The sequence below is a fragment of the Mustela lutreola genome, chromosome 18 (genome assembly GCF_030435805.1).
Source record: "Mustela lutreola isolate mMusLut2 chromosome 18, mMusLut2.pri, whole genome shotgun sequence".
Taxonomy (NCBI): Eukaryota; Metazoa; Chordata; class Mammalia; order Carnivora; family Mustelidae; genus Mustela; species Mustela lutreola.
Genome location: NC_081307.1, coordinates 27,598,715 through 27,618,204, shown reverse-complemented (window position 1 = coordinate 27,618,204; position 19,490 = coordinate 27,598,715). Strand labels below are relative to the sequence as shown.

The following is a 19,490-nucleotide window of genomic DNA, read 5'->3' as shown; positions in this document are numbered from 1 at the left end:
TTAATTAAAACACTTCAATCAAGCCATAACAGAAGATGTATTCTGACAATGCTTATAAAACATATACTATTCTTTTATTAAGAACAGACTAGAAGATATTAGAGACCAAATTAAAAATAACTCAGAGTACAAGTTTTCAAAATGCCCTTAAGATTTTTTCCAGCAATAATGTCTGATCACTGCTGATCCCCGTGGGGGGGCACCTGGCACTTTCTGCCATGTTTTGGCCTGTGGAGTGGCCACAGAGGGCACAGCCAGGAGCAGTCCCAGCCGGACAACTCACGTGCCCCTGGTCAACCCAGTACAGCCCTGTTCTCCTCACACTCCCGGGAACACAGGCGAAGCTCTCCCCTGGCTCTCCTGAAGGAAACTTCTGCCTCGGTGTATCAAGGAAAAGGGAAAATTACCCCCTCCTCCTCCCTAAATTCAGGCCCCTTTCTGAATGACTCCGTTGGTGGTATGGAGTAAGAAACAGTTCACATTCTCCTCGTTACAGAATGCTACGACGGATGCTACCAGGAGAGTTCCATCCTGATAAATGTTTAATGGAGTTCGTAGTCCCAACGTACCGAGAAGTGAGGAAAACTAACTCAAATTATCAAGTACTCCCCCCAACACTACAGTCCTACGCAGACAGCCGATTTTTAGATCTGAAGATATTCCCATATTTTTACCAGTAACTGGCCTAAAGGTTTGAGGATACACTACTTTATAAAACTTTAGGATAAAGTCTTAAAATACTGACCAAAGATTTCGTAAGGTTCTTCATCTTTCTCATTTTCACCCAGCCTGTCGATGCTGGAGATAACAGAATTATCGGGGAAATCAAACACATCAGTGGGCTTCTGCGTTGGGACAGCTTTCTAAAAGTAGACAAAAGCAAAGTCATTGAATGAGCTCTACCAGGACCATTATGAGCTGATTTATCCAGAGAGGATAATTCTGCTATCACGCTGCCGAATGGAGTGATCCTTAACACCTGTTGCGGGGAGAGACACAGACCCCTTTTATAAACAGGGGCAGGGGCTGGCAAACTTTTCTGTAGGGGACCAGACGGTAAATATATTAGGCTCTGCACCTGTTGCAACTACTCAGCTCTGCCGCTGTGGTCTGAAAGCAGACGGCGACAATGCAGAGAGAATAAACAGGGCTGTGTTGCAGTAACTTTATTTATGAATGCGGAAAACTGAATTTCGCGTCATTTTCCCCTATCATGAGATGTTCTTCTTCTGATTTTATTTCAACCATTTAAAAATATAAAGATCATTCTCTGCTCATAGGGCTGTCCAAAACACAGGGAGCAGGCAAAGATTTGGCCCATGGGCCACAGTTTGCCGACTCTGGATCTTGGCAGAGCTCTGGGCCCCCGCTCCAGAAATATGCCCATATACCTGAGAGTTCACAAGGACCCACAGGGCTGGAAATTGCCAACCAAGGGTTTATGGTTCAATATACTAACAAGCCCCACAAAGTTTGCTATCCCAAATCCTCATGAATGGACCAAAACATACAGAAAACGAGAAAAACTTCCATCTCAACTCTGGAAAATGTGGAAGGTGCCATTAACAGATGAGAAAGCATAAGAAAATTCTGGAAGACAGAAAGAAGATGGAATAAACTGACCAAACAACAACAACAACAACAACAAACACAACGTTCCCACTTACAGACCCTCCATCCTCCTTGCAGCAAACTGGCTCCGGCACACAGCTGCCTTCGAGGGAAGAAAGAGGTCAGACAAGAGCCACCCCCGAAGGCTGGGGCTAGGGCAGCAGGTGGAGAGAGAGCTCAAAAGACAGGGGCCCCTGGGTGGCTCAGTGGGTTAAAGCCTCTGCCTTCCGCTCAGGTCATGATCTCAGGGTCCTAGGATCAAGCCCCGCGTGGGGCTCTCTGCCTAGCAGAGAGCCTGCTTCCCCCTCTCTCTCTGCCTGCCTCTCTGCCTACTTGTAATCTCGCTCTCTCTCTCTCTCTCTCTGTGTCAAATAAATAAAATCTAAAAAAAAAAAAAAAAAAGACAGGAGAGCAGGGCAGAGAGTAGAGAAGCCCCCAACTCCCTGCACGCAGAAAGCAGCCACTCTCAATGTCGTTGATGTGGGTTTCTACTGCCAAGTAGATAAGCCATTGGAAAATAATATGAAATGAGCTTTGCAGAGTGCTGAAGAAAATGTACCCGCTTTTAACATACATTTATTTTAAGACCCTAAACAGAAACTATAATATGGACTAAATCAATAGCAGGAAATCACAAACAACTGTAGGAAACAAATGGAGAAGTGATTGAGTGAAAAAAGCAAAATACGGGCAGTTGAGCACATTTTTGTAGGATATTAATTATCCAAATTGGAAAAAAAACAAAAAAAAAAAAAAACAAGGCTCAGAAAAAAAGATTCAAAAGGTTAACAGTGGTTATTTCTTCCAATATACTGGTAAAAGTGGAAGGAAAAGGAATATGCTTTTTATCACAATAAAACTGAGTTTACCCAGTGAAATCTAGAAGAGTCAAAGCTTCCCTCGAAACACGTCATTTCATATCATCGGTTACAGGAGAATCACATTAAAATAGGAACATAACTTACATCTTTTGCAGAATGCGTTCTTCCTGCAGTGTTCTTTGAAGATCTCACACTATTAAACAGCAAAAACACAAACAGGAAATATTTAAAATAACTGGGAAGCACCCTAACTTGCAACCCTTTCTAAGCATTTTTTTCTCCCCAAATTACATTTCTTGCTAGTTGCACAAATAGTGCATACCCAGTGAAAGTCAGGTTATGGCCAAATCCTTCCAGAAAACAGAACCCGCATCTCACAGGTATTTTTTACAGGTCAAATCCTATCACTGGTATAGAAAGTCGCACACCGGTCTGCCTCAGGGACACAGACATTCGCCATCCTGCTGCTATCCTTGCCCCTGAGGACAAGTCAATAGCAGGGACTGACCGTGTCTGGAGCACTAAAAAGGGAGGTCCAGCGGTGAAGCACCTGACACCTGTTCCACCCCATGGCTGGCTCTTGGGTATATATTTTCTCATTTGGCTCTAACAGTCCTATAAAGCAGAAGTGAATCCCATTGCAGATGTAGCTTCGCCCAAAGCAGCACAGGGCCAAGGAGGAGAAGCCGGCATTAAAACATTCTTTCCAGCTTCCCTCGGTTCAAATCCAGCTTCCCTCTTCCACTGCCTCAGGCCCCTCCACCGGGCTTTAGCATAAAAGGATACAGCTGGAGATCTTCAAGCTTAAAGTAAACAAGATGGAAAAACAGGGACTAAAACACGAACTGAAAATAAGAGTCACGGGAAATACCGCCGCCAGTGAATGGGTATCAAGTATCCTTTGCACACCAGGCACTGTAGTAGGGCACCGGGGCTGCTCTGGAAAATTCCATACCCAGTCTCTTACTTTACAACATGCCACGCAGACACCAGTCTGTGGGTCACAAAATCAGCTTAGTGTGCCTGAATCCACATTTGAGTACTGTTGTATGTGATATAATTTCGAACTTACAGAAAAATCACAAGTATAAGAACATTCCTGTCCTTCACCCAGGTTCACCAATGGTTTACATTCTGTCTCCTACGCTTTCTGTGTGTGTGTATATGTAAACTAGAGACAGCATGCACTTTTACCTCCAAATAATTCAGTGTGTCTCTAAGAAAGAGTGTTCTACTGCATCCTCACCGTACAATTTCCAAATTAAGAAAAGAAACACTGATAGGATTATATAATCTACAGTCTCTATCCAAATTTCAGCCATTGCTTCATCATATCCTTCAAAATTTTTTCTGCGTTTTCAAAAAGGAAATTAAAAAATATAAAATATAAGATTACATTGGGGATTGTATTTTCATAAACTTTGTTGTTCTGCATGTATGGAGAGCACATTTATGTACAGTGATGTAAAATATCAGTACTGTGAATCACAAACGAAAGGGCTAAACTCCGGAGAGCAGTGGTTCTCAAACTTCCCAGCTCTCAAACTTCCTAGCATCAGAATCACCTGGAGGGTTTTGAACAGACTGCTTGGCCCCACCCCCCGAGTTTCGGATTCCGCAAGCCCAGGATGGGATCTGAGAGTTTGCACTTCTAACAAATGCAAGGAACCACACTTTAAGAACCTCTACTTTATTGGATTTTCAGCTCCCAAGAAGAAGGTAGAACCGGTATTCATTTTACGGCATCTATGATTCTAGGATTCAGAAAAGTGACTTATCAATGCTCATACAACTAAGTAACAGAAATAGGATTAAAACCCAGATCGCCTAACTTCTTATCCTCCGCTCCACTGGCTCCTGCCTCCTCGGTGCTTCAGAAAAAAAGTCAGGTTTCCTCCTTACCTTACGGTAGGAGCAAGGTGAGGTTTCCCAAAGACGGAAACGTCTGTGATACCATATGTGAGATTTCTGGTGGATTTCAGGAGTCTCAAAGGCAAGAATGTTTGATGTACACACACGGAGAGAGAGGAAGGGAAGTGGGGTGAGAAAAACAAAAACTACCTGGCCTATCAGAATGAGTTTAACTTTCCGCAGCTGATGTTAAGGCCCATATTCTTTCCCGATCCTCACCTCTATTGGGAGAGTCCTCGGTTCTTCCCCAGCTGCAGGAGTTTAATCCCAGCTTATGCCTGCTGTCCTGCTCCGCTCACCTTCCACAGTCAACGTGCATCTACAAACGCCACCTTCTCCAGGCAGTCCTCCCACCACCCAGGACCTCCTGCCCCTATGTAGGACCTTGTGTACCCACTGCAGCAAGCCGAGACCCCTTTAGCCAGGGCCACTCCGGGCCTTTGGATGCTCTCAAGACACAGCCAGCCAGATAGTTGTCAATGAACCCACTAAAAAATAATATTTTGGAGAGTGCTTTGGCAGCCTGTATTTACATGCATGCCCTTTTTGAGAAACAAACAAAAACCAACTGCTTGACCCATTTTGCAGTGCCCTTTTTAAAATAACAAGCAGCAGCTTGGTCCCCCAGCTGAAGGTGAGGTTCAGCTTTTAAGGCCTCTTATAAAACCCCCAGGGTCTTGAAAATAAGATCCTGACTTACTGACCAGCCACAGCGCAAACGTTTCTAGAAGGTCAAGTCTGGCAAGCAGGTGGCACTCGGCGGCAAGCTATTGTTGGGTATTTTGTTTCAGAATATTTTGAGTCTACTTTAGACCACACCCACTCACGCAAAGCGAACCTTAGCAAACGTCCCTGGGCACCCTCCAGGCAGAGTGCTCAGCGGTTAACTCCTCTGTCTGGCGGCAACCCCGCGTAGTCGGGATTGTCATTCCCGTTTCACGGGTGGAAACCGAGGCCTGAGCGAGCACCGCGGCGGCAGAGCCAGGGAGCCTCGCGAAGCAGCACGAACAGCTCCGAGAGGCACAAACGCCGCCGCAGAGGAAAGAGATCAAGCCTGTCCCTGGGTCCGGGTCTTCACGGGCCGCACAACTCACCCGCCCCGCCCCGGGTACCGCATCCGCAGCGACGGGGCCATCCTAGTCCACCGAGCTCCCCGCAGACGCGGCCCAGAAGGCTCCCGCCAAACCCCGCGCCGCTCCGAACAGCCAATCGCAGCCGCGCACGCTCGCCCCGCCCCCACGTCACTCCCCGGACCCCAAAAAGCCGGGGGCCCGCGGCTCCTCCCCGTCCTGGAGCTCGAGGGAAAACCCGGTCTGGAATTCTGGGAAAGCTGGAGTCTGCGTCTTACAACCCATTGCTGATGGTCTCTGGTAAGACACCAGTTTGCCGGGCTTTTCCTCCCACCCGTGCGCCGCGCCAGTTTTCTAAAGCTCCGCGGTTCCTGAGCCTCGTGGGCCCGCCCTTGGGGCAGGGAAGGGGAGGAGCCGGAGCGGAAAAGAGGTGGTGCGCGCGCCCTGGGTGCTGGATCCAATTTCCGGCAGGAGCTCCTGGGGCTTAGGCTCCTGGGCAGTTAGAGCGCGGCATTGCCTGAAAAGCAGGGTATGGCCCCGCTGCTGCCCTCAACCAGCTGTATGAGCTCCGCGTATTATTTTACTTTTTTTTCGGTTTCCTCAGTGCAAATGGGAAGGGCCCCTTCTGGAGCTAATATTCTCTTCTATTCTTTTCTTCGTTTAAAAATGTATTATCCTGGGGCGCCTGGGTGGCTCAGTGGGTTAAAGCCTCTGCCTTCGGCTGGGGTCATGGTCTCAGGGTCCGGGGTTGGAGCCCCGCATCGGGCTCTCTGCTTGGCGGGGAGCCTGCTTCTCCTCTCTCTCTCTCTCTCTCTCTCTCTCTCTGCCTGCATACCTGTGGTCTCTGTCAAATAAATAAAATCTTTTTTAAAAAAATGTATTATCCTGCAAATGAACGTTGGGCCCTTACCACACAGTAAATAAAAATGAACTTAAAATGGATCAAAGACCTAAACTTGAAAACAATACACCTCTTAGAAGAAAGCACAGCAAAAACTTCATGACATAGAATTGGGCAATGATTTCTCCGATACGTGTCAGAAACACAGTTGGGATGATGAACAAATTCTGCAGACGGAGAGTGGTCGGTCGTTGGTTGCCTAACCTGAATGTACTTAACTAGCGCTACAGTGTGGAGTTAAAAATGATTAAAATGCTGAGTTTCGTGTTATGTATATTTTATCACAATAAAAAGTTAGGACAGGAAATTGTTGAGTGCTCTGGATGAAATAAAAACTCCACCCAAGTAGGTTTAAAAAATAAAAGGAATTTATGAGCTTGTGTCCAGAGGTAGGCTGGCTGTCGAGCTCAGTTTGACCTGGAGATCTGACAAGCCATCAGGGCTCTGAATCCATTTTCTCACTCTCCTGGTACATCAGCTTTTTCCTTGGGCTGGGTATATCATCATCACCATCATCACCACCACTACCATCATCATCATCACCACCATCATCATCGCTTGGATTTATTGAGCATTTACTATGATCCAAGCATTGTTCTAAGTGTTTAGTATTTACTAGAACCTCACAATAACCCTATGTGGTAAATACTATAATCCCACCTTACATATAAGAAAATGAAGGAGCAGCCCCATAGGGGGGGAAGTGGTGGTCCCTGCATTAGGTCTTGGGATTTGGGTCCAGAGCCGGCACATGGCAGCTGTTCCAAGTCCACCATTCAAAGAAAGAGAGTGGCTATACCCAGCATTGCCAGAAAAAGGCCTCCACTTTACTCTAATTGATCCAGCTTTGGTGACATACCTACCTGGGTGAGTCAGAGTTCTCCAGGGAAACAGAACCAATAGGAAGTACCCAAACACACACATATCTCCTATAAATGTGTATATGTATATTTATAGAGATAAAATAAATCTCTCTTTCATGTATATGCATATAGAAAAGAAAATACCCAACTGTTAAGACAGGAAGAAGTTCAGCACTCTGGATGGTGTATTTATATACATCTACACAACAGAGAGATTCATTTTAAGGAATTATCTCACATATTCAATTGTGGAGGCTGGCGAGTTGGCAATGAGAAGGCCAGCGGCCTAGAAGTTCAGGTTAAGAGTTGAGGTTGCAGCCTTAAGTCTGAATTCTGCAGGGCAACAGGCCGGAAACTCAGGCAGGATTTCTAGGCCACAATCTTGAGGCAGAATATTTTGTTATCATGGACAAAATCCCAGTCTTTGCGTTTAAGGACTTCAACCGATTGGGCAAGGCCCACCTCACTCTGCTCTACTCAAAGCAGAATGGCGAAAATTTGCCCTACTCAAAGTCTTCTAATTTAAAGATTAATTACATCTAAAAGATGCCTTCACAGCAACATCTAGACTGCTGTTTGGCCAAACACATGACCCCTGAACCAATTCCTGCAGCCAAAGAACTGGAATACACTCATTAGCGTCCAGGAAGCTCACGGATTCCTGCTAGAACAGCGGTGGTTGACAGGGGTTGGAAATTGAGAATGTGGAAAATGGATGCTGTGGACACAGACAACTGAAATCCTCTGCAGAAACCTGCCTAGGCCAGCAGAGCCAGTCATAGGGAAGGCAGGATTCCAACCGGTCGTTCTGAAGCCAAATTCACATGCTGCCTTCTCAGTTACTGTTAGGTTAGAGCAGTGATTCTCAAAGTGTGTGAGGGAAGGTGAGAGGAAAGGGGGCAGTTGCCGGATCTCCCAGGCTTGTGTAGCGTGATAAAGCAATAACACCGTAACATGAAGAAGATTCTCAGTTGTTCTGGTCAAAGGGTGAGTGGGAGGGACGCCAGGGTGGCTCAGTCGGCGAAGCGTCTGCCTTGCCCTCAGGTCACGATCTCAGGGTCCTGGAATCGAATCTTCTTCAAGATCCCTGCTCAGTGGGGAGCCTGCTTCTCCCTCTGCCTGCCACTCCCCCTCCTTGTGTGCATACTCTATCTGACAGATAAAATCTAAAAAAAAAAAAAAAAAAAAAGGTGGGTGGGAGCCGTGCCTAAGACTTTAGTGTCCAATGACAATTTCAAAGCCTCCATGGTTATTTGTACTGCTGGGGCAAAGATCAGAACTTGCACGAGTGCCTGAACATAGAAAGCCAAGTGCGGAGCCCAGCCTAGGGGGAGGCAAACACGGAGGCTCATAAGAAAGTAAGTGAAACATGGGGGCGGGGACTGGAGGCTGGCAGCTGGGGAGGGGAGCAGGGTCAGTCAAGGGAAGAGGAGAAGCCCAGCAGATCAGAGAAGCTGCAGCCAAGGACAGATCGGGTTCCTGGGAAACTCTGTGCAGACAATGGCAGATTACTTTTCAAGGAAGCCACGGCCTATATTTTCTGTTTTCAGATGGTCCCCGATGGATGCTCTCCCCCAACACCGTTAACCTTTTGTGCATGTTTGTTAAAATCAACAACTTTGTCTCCATGTACCTAGGGAGGTTGCGAAGGATTAGGGCCAGGGGCCAAGATAGGGTGGGTTGGAAGGGGGCCCGAACACGCAGGAGTGGAGAGTGCAGGTAGCCTGGGGCAGTGTGAGCAACCAGAGGAGGAAAAGTGATGGTGGAGAAGCTGGAGGACATCCTCATGGGTGGGTGGGCAGGTGGGCGGGGGCCCTTGGCTCTAGAACATACTTGCATGTTTGGAAAATGAAAAAAAAAAAAAAAACCCAGCAAGTATTGCTTTTATAATATACATGCAGAACATGAAGACGTAGAAAACATCTTGGACCCCGGGATGAATGGAGCGACTGGGCATGAACACCCCCTGTGGAAATCATATATCTTCCCTGTGGATTTGGGTGATACATATTAGCTTTATGTTTTAGGATGTATTAGTTTAATGTTTTAGGATTATTAGTTTGATTTCTAAACAAGAATATAAATGGAAGGGACACCTGGGTGGCTCAGTTGGTTAAGCAGCTGCCTTCGGCTCAGGTCATGATCCCAGCGTCCTGGGATCGAGTCCCACATCGGGCTCCTTGCTCGGCAGGGAGCCTGATTCTTCCTCTGCCTCTGCCTGCCATTCTGTCTGCCTGTGCTCGCTCTCTCCCCCTCTCTCTCTGATAAATAAAAAAAAAGAAAAAAAAATTAAAAAAAAAAACAGTTATAAAAAAAAAAAGAATATAAATGGAAGTATTATTATTTATCTTACAGGTTTGTCATAAAGATAGTATTTAAAGAATACAGTAAAAAATGAAGTCTGTATATATACATACATATACATATATATGTGTATATATACACACACACATATATAGATATATATAAACAGCCATTTGTAATGGCTTTTGTAATTGGTTTTGTAAGAATACAAATTTTCACCAGGAGTTTAAGGAATTGCCCCAACATAGCTTTGGTTTTTTGTTTTTGTTTTTTTAATTTAAATTCAAGTTAGTTAATATATAGCAATTGCATTACTAGGTATTTATCCAAAGGATACAAATATACTGATTTGAAGGGGTCCGTGCACCCCGATGTTCATAACAGCAATATCCATGATATGAAGAGAGCCCGGATGTCCATCAACAGATGAATGGATAAAGATGATGTGGTATATAGAACAATGGAATATTACTTGTCCATCTAAAGGAATGAAATCTTGCTGTTTGCAATGATGTGGGTGGAACTAGAGGGTATTATACTAAGTGAAATAAGTCAGAGAAAGACAGATACCATATGATTTCACTCACATGTGGAATTTAAGCAACAAAACAGATGACCATAGGGGAAGGGAAGAAAAAATAAAACAAGACAAATTCAGAGAGGGAGACAAACCATAAGAGACTCTTAATCTCAGGAAACAAACTGAGGGCTGCTGGTGGGGAAGGGGTCGGGGAGGGGAATGGAGTAACTGAGTGATCGGCACTGAGGAGGGCACTTGATGGAATGAGCACTGGGTGTTTTATGCAACTGACAAATCATCGAAATCTACCAGGAACCTAATAATGTTCCAGGTAGATTTCCAGGAATGCTTCCAGGTATGGTACCTAAGCTGAATTTAAATTAAAAAAGCAAAAACCAAAGCAATGTTGGGGCAATTCCTAAAACTTCTGGCAAAAATCTGGACTCTTACAAAACAAATTACAAATGGATATTCCACTTCTGGAATAAAAAAACAGAAACAAAAAACCTCCAACCTACCCTTTCTTATAGGGCCTCTGCTCTTTTTTTCAAGTTAGCTTTTCTGTCGAATTTCGCGTACAGAGATGTGGCCACCGGAGGGCAGACAAAAACTGGGCTGGGAGGTTTGAAAATGTGATTAGAGACCGGAGCTCTCGTATTCAGATGTTGTAAGAAACAAAATAGGTAAACACAGGGGATGGAAGGAAAAATAGAATAAGATAAAAACAGAGACAGGGACAAGAGACTCTTCTCTCTCTCTCTCTCTTTTTATTTTTTAAGATTTTATTTATTTATCTGACACAGAGAGAGAGACAGCAAGAGAGGGAACACAAGCAGGGGGAGTGGGAGAGGGAGAAGCAGGCTTCCGGCAGAGCAAGGAGCCTGATAGTGGGCTGGATCCCAGGACCCCAGGATCATGCAGAATCATGTAGGATCATGACCCAAGCCAAAGGCAGATGCTTAACAACAGAGCCACCCAGGTGCCCCACTGAAAGAAACTCTTAAGTTTAGAAAACAAACTGAGGGTTGCTGGAGGGGTGGTGGGGGATGGGGTACCTGGCGGATGAGCATTAAGGAGGGCACGTGATGGTTTGAGCATTAGGTATATACACCCAATTGGTGTTATATACCCAATGCTCATTCCATCATGTGCTTATATGCAACTGATTAATCACTAAATTCTACCACTGAAACTAATAATACACTGTATTTTAACTAAATTGAATTTAAATTTAAAAATATTTGTTAAATTAAAGATAAGTCAGTTCAAGATTAGTGAGAGGACTACATAAATTTTTTTTTTCTTTTTCTTTTTTCTTTTTTTTTTTTTTTTTTTTTTTTTTTTTTGAGACAGAGAGAAAGTGAGCAAGCACGAGTTTGGGAGAAGGGAAGGATTCGATCTCAGGACCCTGGGATCATGACCTGAACCAATGGCAGATGCTCAACCAGCTGAGCCACCCAGGCGCCCCAAGACTACACATCTTTACTACCTGTTGCTCAACTCCTTTTTTCCTCGCCCCACTGTCACTCCCGTAAGTTTCCCTTATGGCAAAGGGTGTGATTTTCTATTATGGAAAAGAAAACACGGAAAATAATTTTTCTCAAATTTTCCTTCTGTGTTTTTTAACTTCCTGTGAATGACTGGGTGCACAGATTAACCCACTACACTTGGCCGTTCTCTTCAGGAAGAAACTCAAGTCGTTATCTGTTTTAAACAGACCAACTGCTCCACATCTGTGACTATGATGCTGGAAACTAACCGAAAACGTCCCAGGAGGGCAAGGAAGCAGGAGACCTCTGCTTAGATATTCCCTTTCAGAAAAAAGAGGAAATAAAACTCAGAGAGGAAGTTTTATTCGGTGTATTTTAAAGTTGGAAGGCAGAAAGATTTTCCGTTGTGGCAAACTGCAATGACGTTAGATCCCTCCGTGTGTCACAAGCTCCCTGGCATTTCCCTGGCTCTGATCCCACTGCTGAACTTACTTGCTCTGCCACCAACGTCCTACTTTTTCCAGACCGAACTGGCACCACTCCTAGCCCAGCTGAGATCACATGGCTAGTAGTTCTGACCCCTGCATCAGGACCTGCCATGTCACATGTTTTGGATTCCATTCCCGGCTCCCTGCAGGCTTGGGTCTGGGGCAGGAGCATTCTGGCAAAATCCAGGGTTTCTCCAGCCCAGCGATCACTGATTCCGACCTGCAGAGGAATTCATTTTATAACTCAGACTTGTAAGAGGGACCCATGAGCACCTAAGCAGAGAAAGAGAAAAAAAGCACTCCCGCCAGGAAGAGATTTTTGTAAGAAAATAAGAGACATAAAATTTCTACAGTAGAGATTTGTCTCCATGATTCGCTCTCAAGCTGTGGTCCAAAAAAAAGTTTCTAAAAACAGTTTTCATCTTTGTAATGACCTTGCTCACTGCCATGACTTTTGGGCAGCCTGACAGCACTCAGAGTGGTGTGGCTGACTTTGTCCCCGGAGGTCAAGGAGGCAGCTGGTGCCCTTACCTCAGGGGTCCTTTTCTGCTCAGCTGAGAACAAAATAGCAAAAGAATCAAGGTGCCATCAGCCAGACCACCTCTGGTCAGGTCGACAGGCTTCCCTCTCAAGCCCCCAGGTGACACAAAAACCTTCTTTTTGGAACCTTCTGTAGGAGTAAACAGATCCCCCCCAGCACACTCCCTTTGGCTGCCGCCCTATGTCTCACAAGCCAACTTATTCACCTCTTTATTTAACCTTGTCACTTAGCATAAAGAAAATCATTACCAGCTACCCTACTCCTCCACGTCACACCACTGCCAGGACACAGACATGCCTGACTCTTTATTTCCTGGGCTTGGAGAATAGGAGAAGACTTCCTAGAGGAAGTGGCATTGACACTCTAATTGGAATAAAGGTATAGGAGTCTATGAGGCCAGGGTAAGAGAGTGCACTAGGGAGAGGGCATGTGCAAAGGCCCAGTGGTGAGCAAGAGTGGGATGCATTCTGGGAGTTAGAATACATTCAGTGTGGCTGGCACAGAGTTGGGGAGGTGGCAAAAGATGAAGCTAGAGATCCAAGCAGGGGTCCCCCAGTTCTTTGCTCTTCAAGGTGTCGTGCACAGACCAACAGCAGGGGCATCTCCCGAGAAACCTATTCAAAATGTACAATTTCAGGTCCAATGCCAAATGTATTGAATCCAAATCCAGATCGACATTTTAAGCTCCCCAGGGGACCTGATGCACAACTGAGAAGTGCTCCTCTAAGTGTAGGAAGCTGTGCTCCACTTGGGAGCAAGTGGAGCTTTCTGAAGGTGAACACAGGGGCACCACATGATGGGCTGGGGGTTTAGAAACGTCATCCTGGCTGCGGAGTGGAGGAACAGAGGGTGAGTCAGTAGAGACCCACAGAGACATAGGGAGGTCAGTTCAGAGGCTGGTGCCAGTTGTCCCAGCAGGAGACGGGTGCCACCCTGACCAGGCACGAGGGACAGAAGAAAGGGGGGGGGGGGGTTGGACGCCGCTGAGAGGCTGTGGAAGAACACAACCAAAGACTGCGTGGTGGGCGGAATTCCCGCCGGGTGCAGGGCCCACTGCCCGCCAGCCCGGCTGGGTGTGGCGGGGGAGCTGGCCCGAGCTCAGCGGGGTGGGGCCCGTATCAGTGGGTGTGGGAAAGCACAGGGCTCTTAAGGGAGAGTCCCTCTGCATCTGCCCCTGTTGCTTAATGCAGAATGTGAGCAAACCGGTTTCACGCATGCTTCACACGTGTCCCATTCAGTGCCTGATGCTTAGGCCCTCTGTGGCAGCCCCCCACCCCCGCCCCTTCCCCACTGCCCCGCACCCCTGCCAGCTGTCACTCTCATGACTCACCCTCCCATTTTAACATGCAAAGCAGGAAGTCTGCCTAGAGTTGCTGGTGGGGCTGGGGGCGGGGGGGCGGGAATCCAGTAGCCTCAGTAGTTAGCAAGGACAATTTCTGTAAGGGAAATTTGACAGTCAAAACCATTCTCCGTTCCCTCATTAAAAATCTCAGCAAAAGTGAGTGGCTAAGAACTTACGTTCAGCACGTGTTTGTGGAAAACCCCTGCTTCTGGCTAAGATCGGTCCATCTCTGTGCCTTTGGAAACAAGTAGAATTCATCCAGCAAGACTTCTACCATTTGAGCAAGTCAACAGGGCAAAGGAATTAAAAGTCAAAAAGGTAAAATGTGGCTTTCCTTTTGTGCCAAAAATAGGGCTAACAATTCCGGAGTCCACAGCATTTAGCACCTCCACCTTGTGACATAGCTGCAAACAGGTGCATTTACAGTGGAGAGACTGGGGACGCCTGGGGACTGGCTAAGGAAGGAAGCTTGTCCGACACGGTGATGACATCACACTGTGGAGGCGAAGGGACAACAAAAAAGGTGACCCAGGCCCCAGAAGTCGTGCAGCGGCAAAATTCAGGACTCGTTCGCTCATGCTCCTGACTTTCCAGGAGCCCATGCCCACGCTCGCTCCCGGCAGGCTTCTGTCCTCGCTGCTCTGCTGGAACGCTTCTGTCCAGGGTTGTCACCGTGGCAGAATCCAGTGGATGGTCCTCTGTCCCCACCATACTGTACCTTTCAACAGCATGTGACGTCACCGATCCCCGGAACGTTCCCCGGAACGTTTCTCTCTCGGCTTCCGGGACACCACGTGCTTGGCTTCCCACCTTCCTCCGTGGCAGGTGATTCCCCGTCCCCATGGCCGGCTCCTTAATGCCCTTTCCGACGTGCAAGGCTGGTTCTGGCTTGGGAAGTCTCTATTTCCCATCCAGATTTTCTGGTTCCCCGGGGTTACCTGGCGAAGTCTCTGACACCTTCTTTTTGCTGCTGACTTGCCAGTATGTTATCGCCAGCCCGATGGTCTTCAGAGTCCACGACCCCCATCCATCTTCACCGGCTTGTCTTGTAGGCCCCTCAATAGAAACTGTCCATATTCAACCTCTGGATTCCCTCCCCCAAAGCCCATCGAGTCTTCCCAGTTCAGAGAGTGCAGATGCGCGTCTCCCCAACTGTGCTCACACCCCGACATCCAACCCCTTTCCTATCTCTGCGGCCACCAACCTGGCTCAAGCGCCATCATGCCCCACGCCGTCCTTGGGTGGTCTCTCTGCTTCTTCTCTGATCCCTCTGTGGCAGCCAGGAGCAGCCTTTGAAAAGGGTAATTCGGGGAATGTTACTCCTTGCCTTGAAACCCCTCAGTGGTCTCCTCCTGAACCCAAAGTCACTTCCAGATTCCTTTCTGGTAACCTGAGCCGCCTTCTGTAACTGTTTCCAATGCGACACTTGCCCTCACTTACGATGCTCTGGCCTCCCTTTCTTTCAGATCCTAGGATACACCCCATGCTTTCTCACTTTTGCACTCACGAGTCTGCTTTGGGCACTCTTTCCCCAAACCCTGCAAGGGCAGTTCCCCTTCCTCATTCTTCATGTCATGACCGTAAGTGTCACCTTCTCAAAGGGACCTACTTTGACCCAACACTTAAACCAGGCCCTGTGGTCCCCTCCCCAATACACTCTCAGTTCTTCTCCGAGCGCCCATCACAATCTGAACTCATTCGATTGCTTTTTTGTGGAGGGTCTGTCCCTCTCTCTGTGTTACAAGGTGAGCCTTTCCAGGCAAGGGTCTAGTCTGCTGCTCTCGTTGCTGTGATCCTACTGCACAGAACCATGCCTGGTGCGCAGCTGGTGGCTAATTGTGGACTCACCCCTAACGGGTCCCTAGAGTCCTCTACGGAGACATAAGTTAGGAACGAAACAGCATCGTACAGGAGTGTAGCACACAGTACTTCCTAGTACAACCCGCAGCTGCTATGACCCCATCAGTGAGGATTTCTAGAACTTCTGAGGGATCTCATGAACCAGCGATATGCCTGTGACACAGCCTCACACACATTCTCCTCTAAAACAGAGCGGCTGGCTCTACCAGACTTGGAGTCCTTGACAGATCTGGGGTGACCAACATCGAAAAGAGCAACCAGATTTAATTTGGGATTAGCCATAAAACCAGAACAAAACTCTAGGGAGTGGTATCAGGCCTTGCTACGACAAAGAGCAATAGTAGGATAGGAATCAAAGCCATTCGTACTGACGCTTGGACGCAGAACGGGCAGGGCCGAGAATGACCTACCGACGTGTTTGGTCAGAAGTTCACGGCCGAAGGTGAACAAGAAGAAACATCCACAGCGTGAGGTTGGAAGCTCAGCTCCAGCTTCCATTCTGCTTGGTGTGTGACACTGATCACGTCCCCCGTGTGCCTAGATTTCCCCGTTGTAAAACGGGGACAGCGGCAGCATTTGGCTCCAAGGGTTGTAACGTAAAGTGGGTCATCTGGGTAAAATGCTAAGAATAGCGTCTGGTGTGTGGCAACATCGGATGCATTTTAGTTTTTCCTTTTTCCAAGGAATCAAAGAAATGAGAGGCAAAAATATTTACCAAATGCTAAATATACTTGACAACAAACAGCCTTTCTGAGTTTAGATCTAGAATGGGGGTGTGTCACCGGGGTGGGGGGAGCGCTGCAGGGAGGGGCAGGAGGTGCTCTGAGGGCAGAGAGACCCCTGGGGTTTTAGCGCTACCCTGCTCACCACGCCTCCTCACCCCTTGTCAGTGGGGAGACACCTGCTCCCTGGCTGTCCCTAAGACAAGCTTAACGCACAGGAGTTCTGGACAGAAGAGAAGATTGTCTCATTCCAAGGCAGCCATGGTCTTCTGTTCCAGCTGGGTTTGAGACACAGACCACTGGGCTCTGATTAGTGGGAAGAGTGCCACTGGTTCTCTCTTGCTGTTGAACAGGGCTCGGACCCCTGTGCACCATGGAAGTTAAGAATTGAAAGACAGTGTTTGGGGATTAGTATCCAGAATATATAAAGAACTCCTAGAGCTCCATAAAATGCACAATCCACCCAATTTGTAAAAATAGGCAAAGGGCTTGAAGAGACACTTCTCTAAAGAAGATATACAGATGACCAGTAAGGCCAGGAAAAGATGTTCGCCCTTACTAATCATTACAGAAATGCCGAGCAAAACCACCCTGCAATAGCACTTCACGCCCATTAGGATTTATACTACCACAAACACAGAAACCAACCGGAGAGGACGTTTATAGACAGGATGTGGAGGAATAGGAACCCTGGTACTCTGCTCGTGAGGATATCCAATGGTGCAGCCACTGGGGCCAACAGGATGGCGACTCCTCAACAAATGAAGCATGGAATTACCATATATATGACCCAGCAATTCCATTTCCAGGTACACACCCAAAAGAATTGAAAGCAGGGACTAAAACAGGTATCTGTATGCCCATGCTCAGTTATTCTCAATAGCTATTATTAATCTCGATAGTATTAATAGTAATTAGTATTAATGGTATTATTAATGGTACTAATACTAATTACTATTAATTAGTATTTATTAGTATTAGTAATTAGTATTATTAGTATTAGTAATTAGTAATTAGTCTTTTAGTATTATCAGTAATTAGTGATTTCTAATAGTATTAACAGTATTAATCTCAATAGCATTATTATTTTTTTAAGATTTTATTTATTTATTTGACAGACAGAGATTACAAGTAGACAGAGAGGCAGTCAGAGAGAGGAGGAAGCTGACTCCCTGCTGAGCAGAGAGCCCGATGTGGGGGGCTCGATCCCAGAACCCTGGGATCATCACCTGAGCTGAAGGCGGAGGCTTTAACCCACTGAGCCACCCAGGCACCCCAATAGTATTATTCTCAATAGCTAAAGGGTATGAACCACTTGAGTGCCCATCCCCATAAGAACAGATAAAGAGAATGCGGGCTGTGCCTACCACGGACTACTACTGAGCCTTAAAAAGGAAGGAAATCAGGTGACGGTCATGACAGAGGACAGGTATTGTGATGAGCACTGGGTGTTACATGCAGCTAATGAATCGTTGAACACTACCTCAAACACTAAGGATGTACTGCATAGTGGCTAACTGAACATAATAAAAGATCAAAGGGAATTAGTAAGAGTGTAACAAAGAGTATCTATGGTCCTTCAAAGAGGCCAGAGGTTACTGCTTTCAATTTATCATGAAGGAAATATGCTCTTGGCACAATAAATTGCCCTGGCACTAAATAAAATTTACTATCATAATAAAAAATAAACAAAAATGAAACAAAATAAAAAGGAAGGAAAATTCTGACCCGTGCTAAGCCATGGATGGACACGGTAAGGGAGATAACCAGTCCGAAAGACAGACACACTGTAGGATTTACCTGCAAGGGAATTCACAGAGACAGTGAGGATAACAGTGGTTGCCAGGGGCTGGGGGGGTGGGGGGGTGGGGCAGGGAATGGAAGTTAGTGGTTAATGAGCAGAGTTTTCCATTCACAGGATAAAGTGTTCTGTGGACAGAAGGGGCTGATGGTTGGACATCAACATGCATGCACTTAATGCCTCCAAACTGGGTTCTTAAAAAATAATTAAGATGAGGGGCGCCTGGGTGTCTCCGTCAATTAAGCATCTGCCCTTGGCTTGGGTCATGATATCAAGGTCCTGCGATCGGGTCCCGCGTGGGGCTCCCTGCTCAGCGGGGACTCTGCTTCTTCCCCTCCCTCTGCCCCCCGCCCCTCACTCATGCTCTCTCTCTCTCACATCAACAAATAAAATCTTAAAAAAAAGTAATTAAGATGATACCTGTTATGTGTGTTTTACCACTTTTTTTTAAAAAAAGGATAAAACCCAGCATGAACCTCAACCACATCCCAGGAGAAGCTTTGTTCAAAATTGCAAGCATTTGTTCACAGGAGATTAAATGAACGCCTACTGGGTTGCAGGCTGTGTTGGGCACTAAGGGAGGGAAAAGAAAGGTCGTGCCCAGTGGGAAGACGTCACACTTCCCTCAGCTCAGGGGAAGAGAGAGAGAAGAGGAGACAATTATTAACTCAAATGAAAGGCAGAATGGCTCACCAGAGATATGTGAACAGGCCTTAAGTTTTAGAGGAAAAAAACCGAACATCTCCACACCAAACAGGAGATTTAGGGGAGGGAGGCAGATTTCAACACCGCAGACTACCTAAGAAACCGGGACTGACTGGCGAACACCTACAGGAGAGGAAATCTTGACGATGATAGCGTAGCGTGGAGACCAGAGGAAAAGGAGAGAGAACAGGTTGGCTGCTGCAATTGAGACATCTTCTAGAACAGTGCTTAGTAAGAGAACTACTAAAATACACAGAATTAAATCCCCCACAGAACCACCAACTACAGCCAATGTCTCTGGAAACAGAGCTTCCCGGCAAAGAATTTGCATTTCCAAGAATATTCGTATTATGCACACCATGGTTTTCTTCCGTGCAACGTAGCAGGGCAGTTGCCAGAGAACCCTGAGGTTCCGGGTCACCCTATGGGGGTGTCAGGGAAGCCGCGGGAGGACGGGTCTGTGGCCCAGGGTCCTTCCCGCTCTGTGCCTGCGCGCACCCAAGCCCGCGCCCTGACAGGAAAAGAGAAGCCTTCACTCCC

General features: G+C 46.8%; 1 protein-coding gene across 2 annotated transcripts in view; it reads right to left on the bottom strand.

Moving 5' to 3' along the window:
• Positions 1 to 5,576, bottom strand: part of CENPU (centromere protein U) — a 34,403-nt gene extending 28,827 nt beyond the window's left edge. Inside the window, exons 1-3 of one of the 2 annotated variants that reach the window (XM_059155935.1) lie at positions 5,438 to 5,576; positions 2,577 to 2,625; positions 746 to 863 (exon numbers count right to left, since the gene is read on the bottom strand). In XM_059155935.1, coding sequence (XP_059011918.1) covers positions 746 to 863; positions 2,577 to 2,625; positions 5,438 to 5,478 — 208 coding nt within the window. In that variant the 5' untranslated portion in view covers positions 5,479 to 5,576. Of the gene's footprint in view, positions 1 to 745; positions 864 to 2,576; positions 2,626 to 2,940; positions 3,107 to 5,437 lie in introns of those variants that run through there. The other variant, XM_059155934.1, reaches the window with a different exon arrangement.
• Positions 5,577 to 19,490: the final 13,914 nt, after the last annotated feature.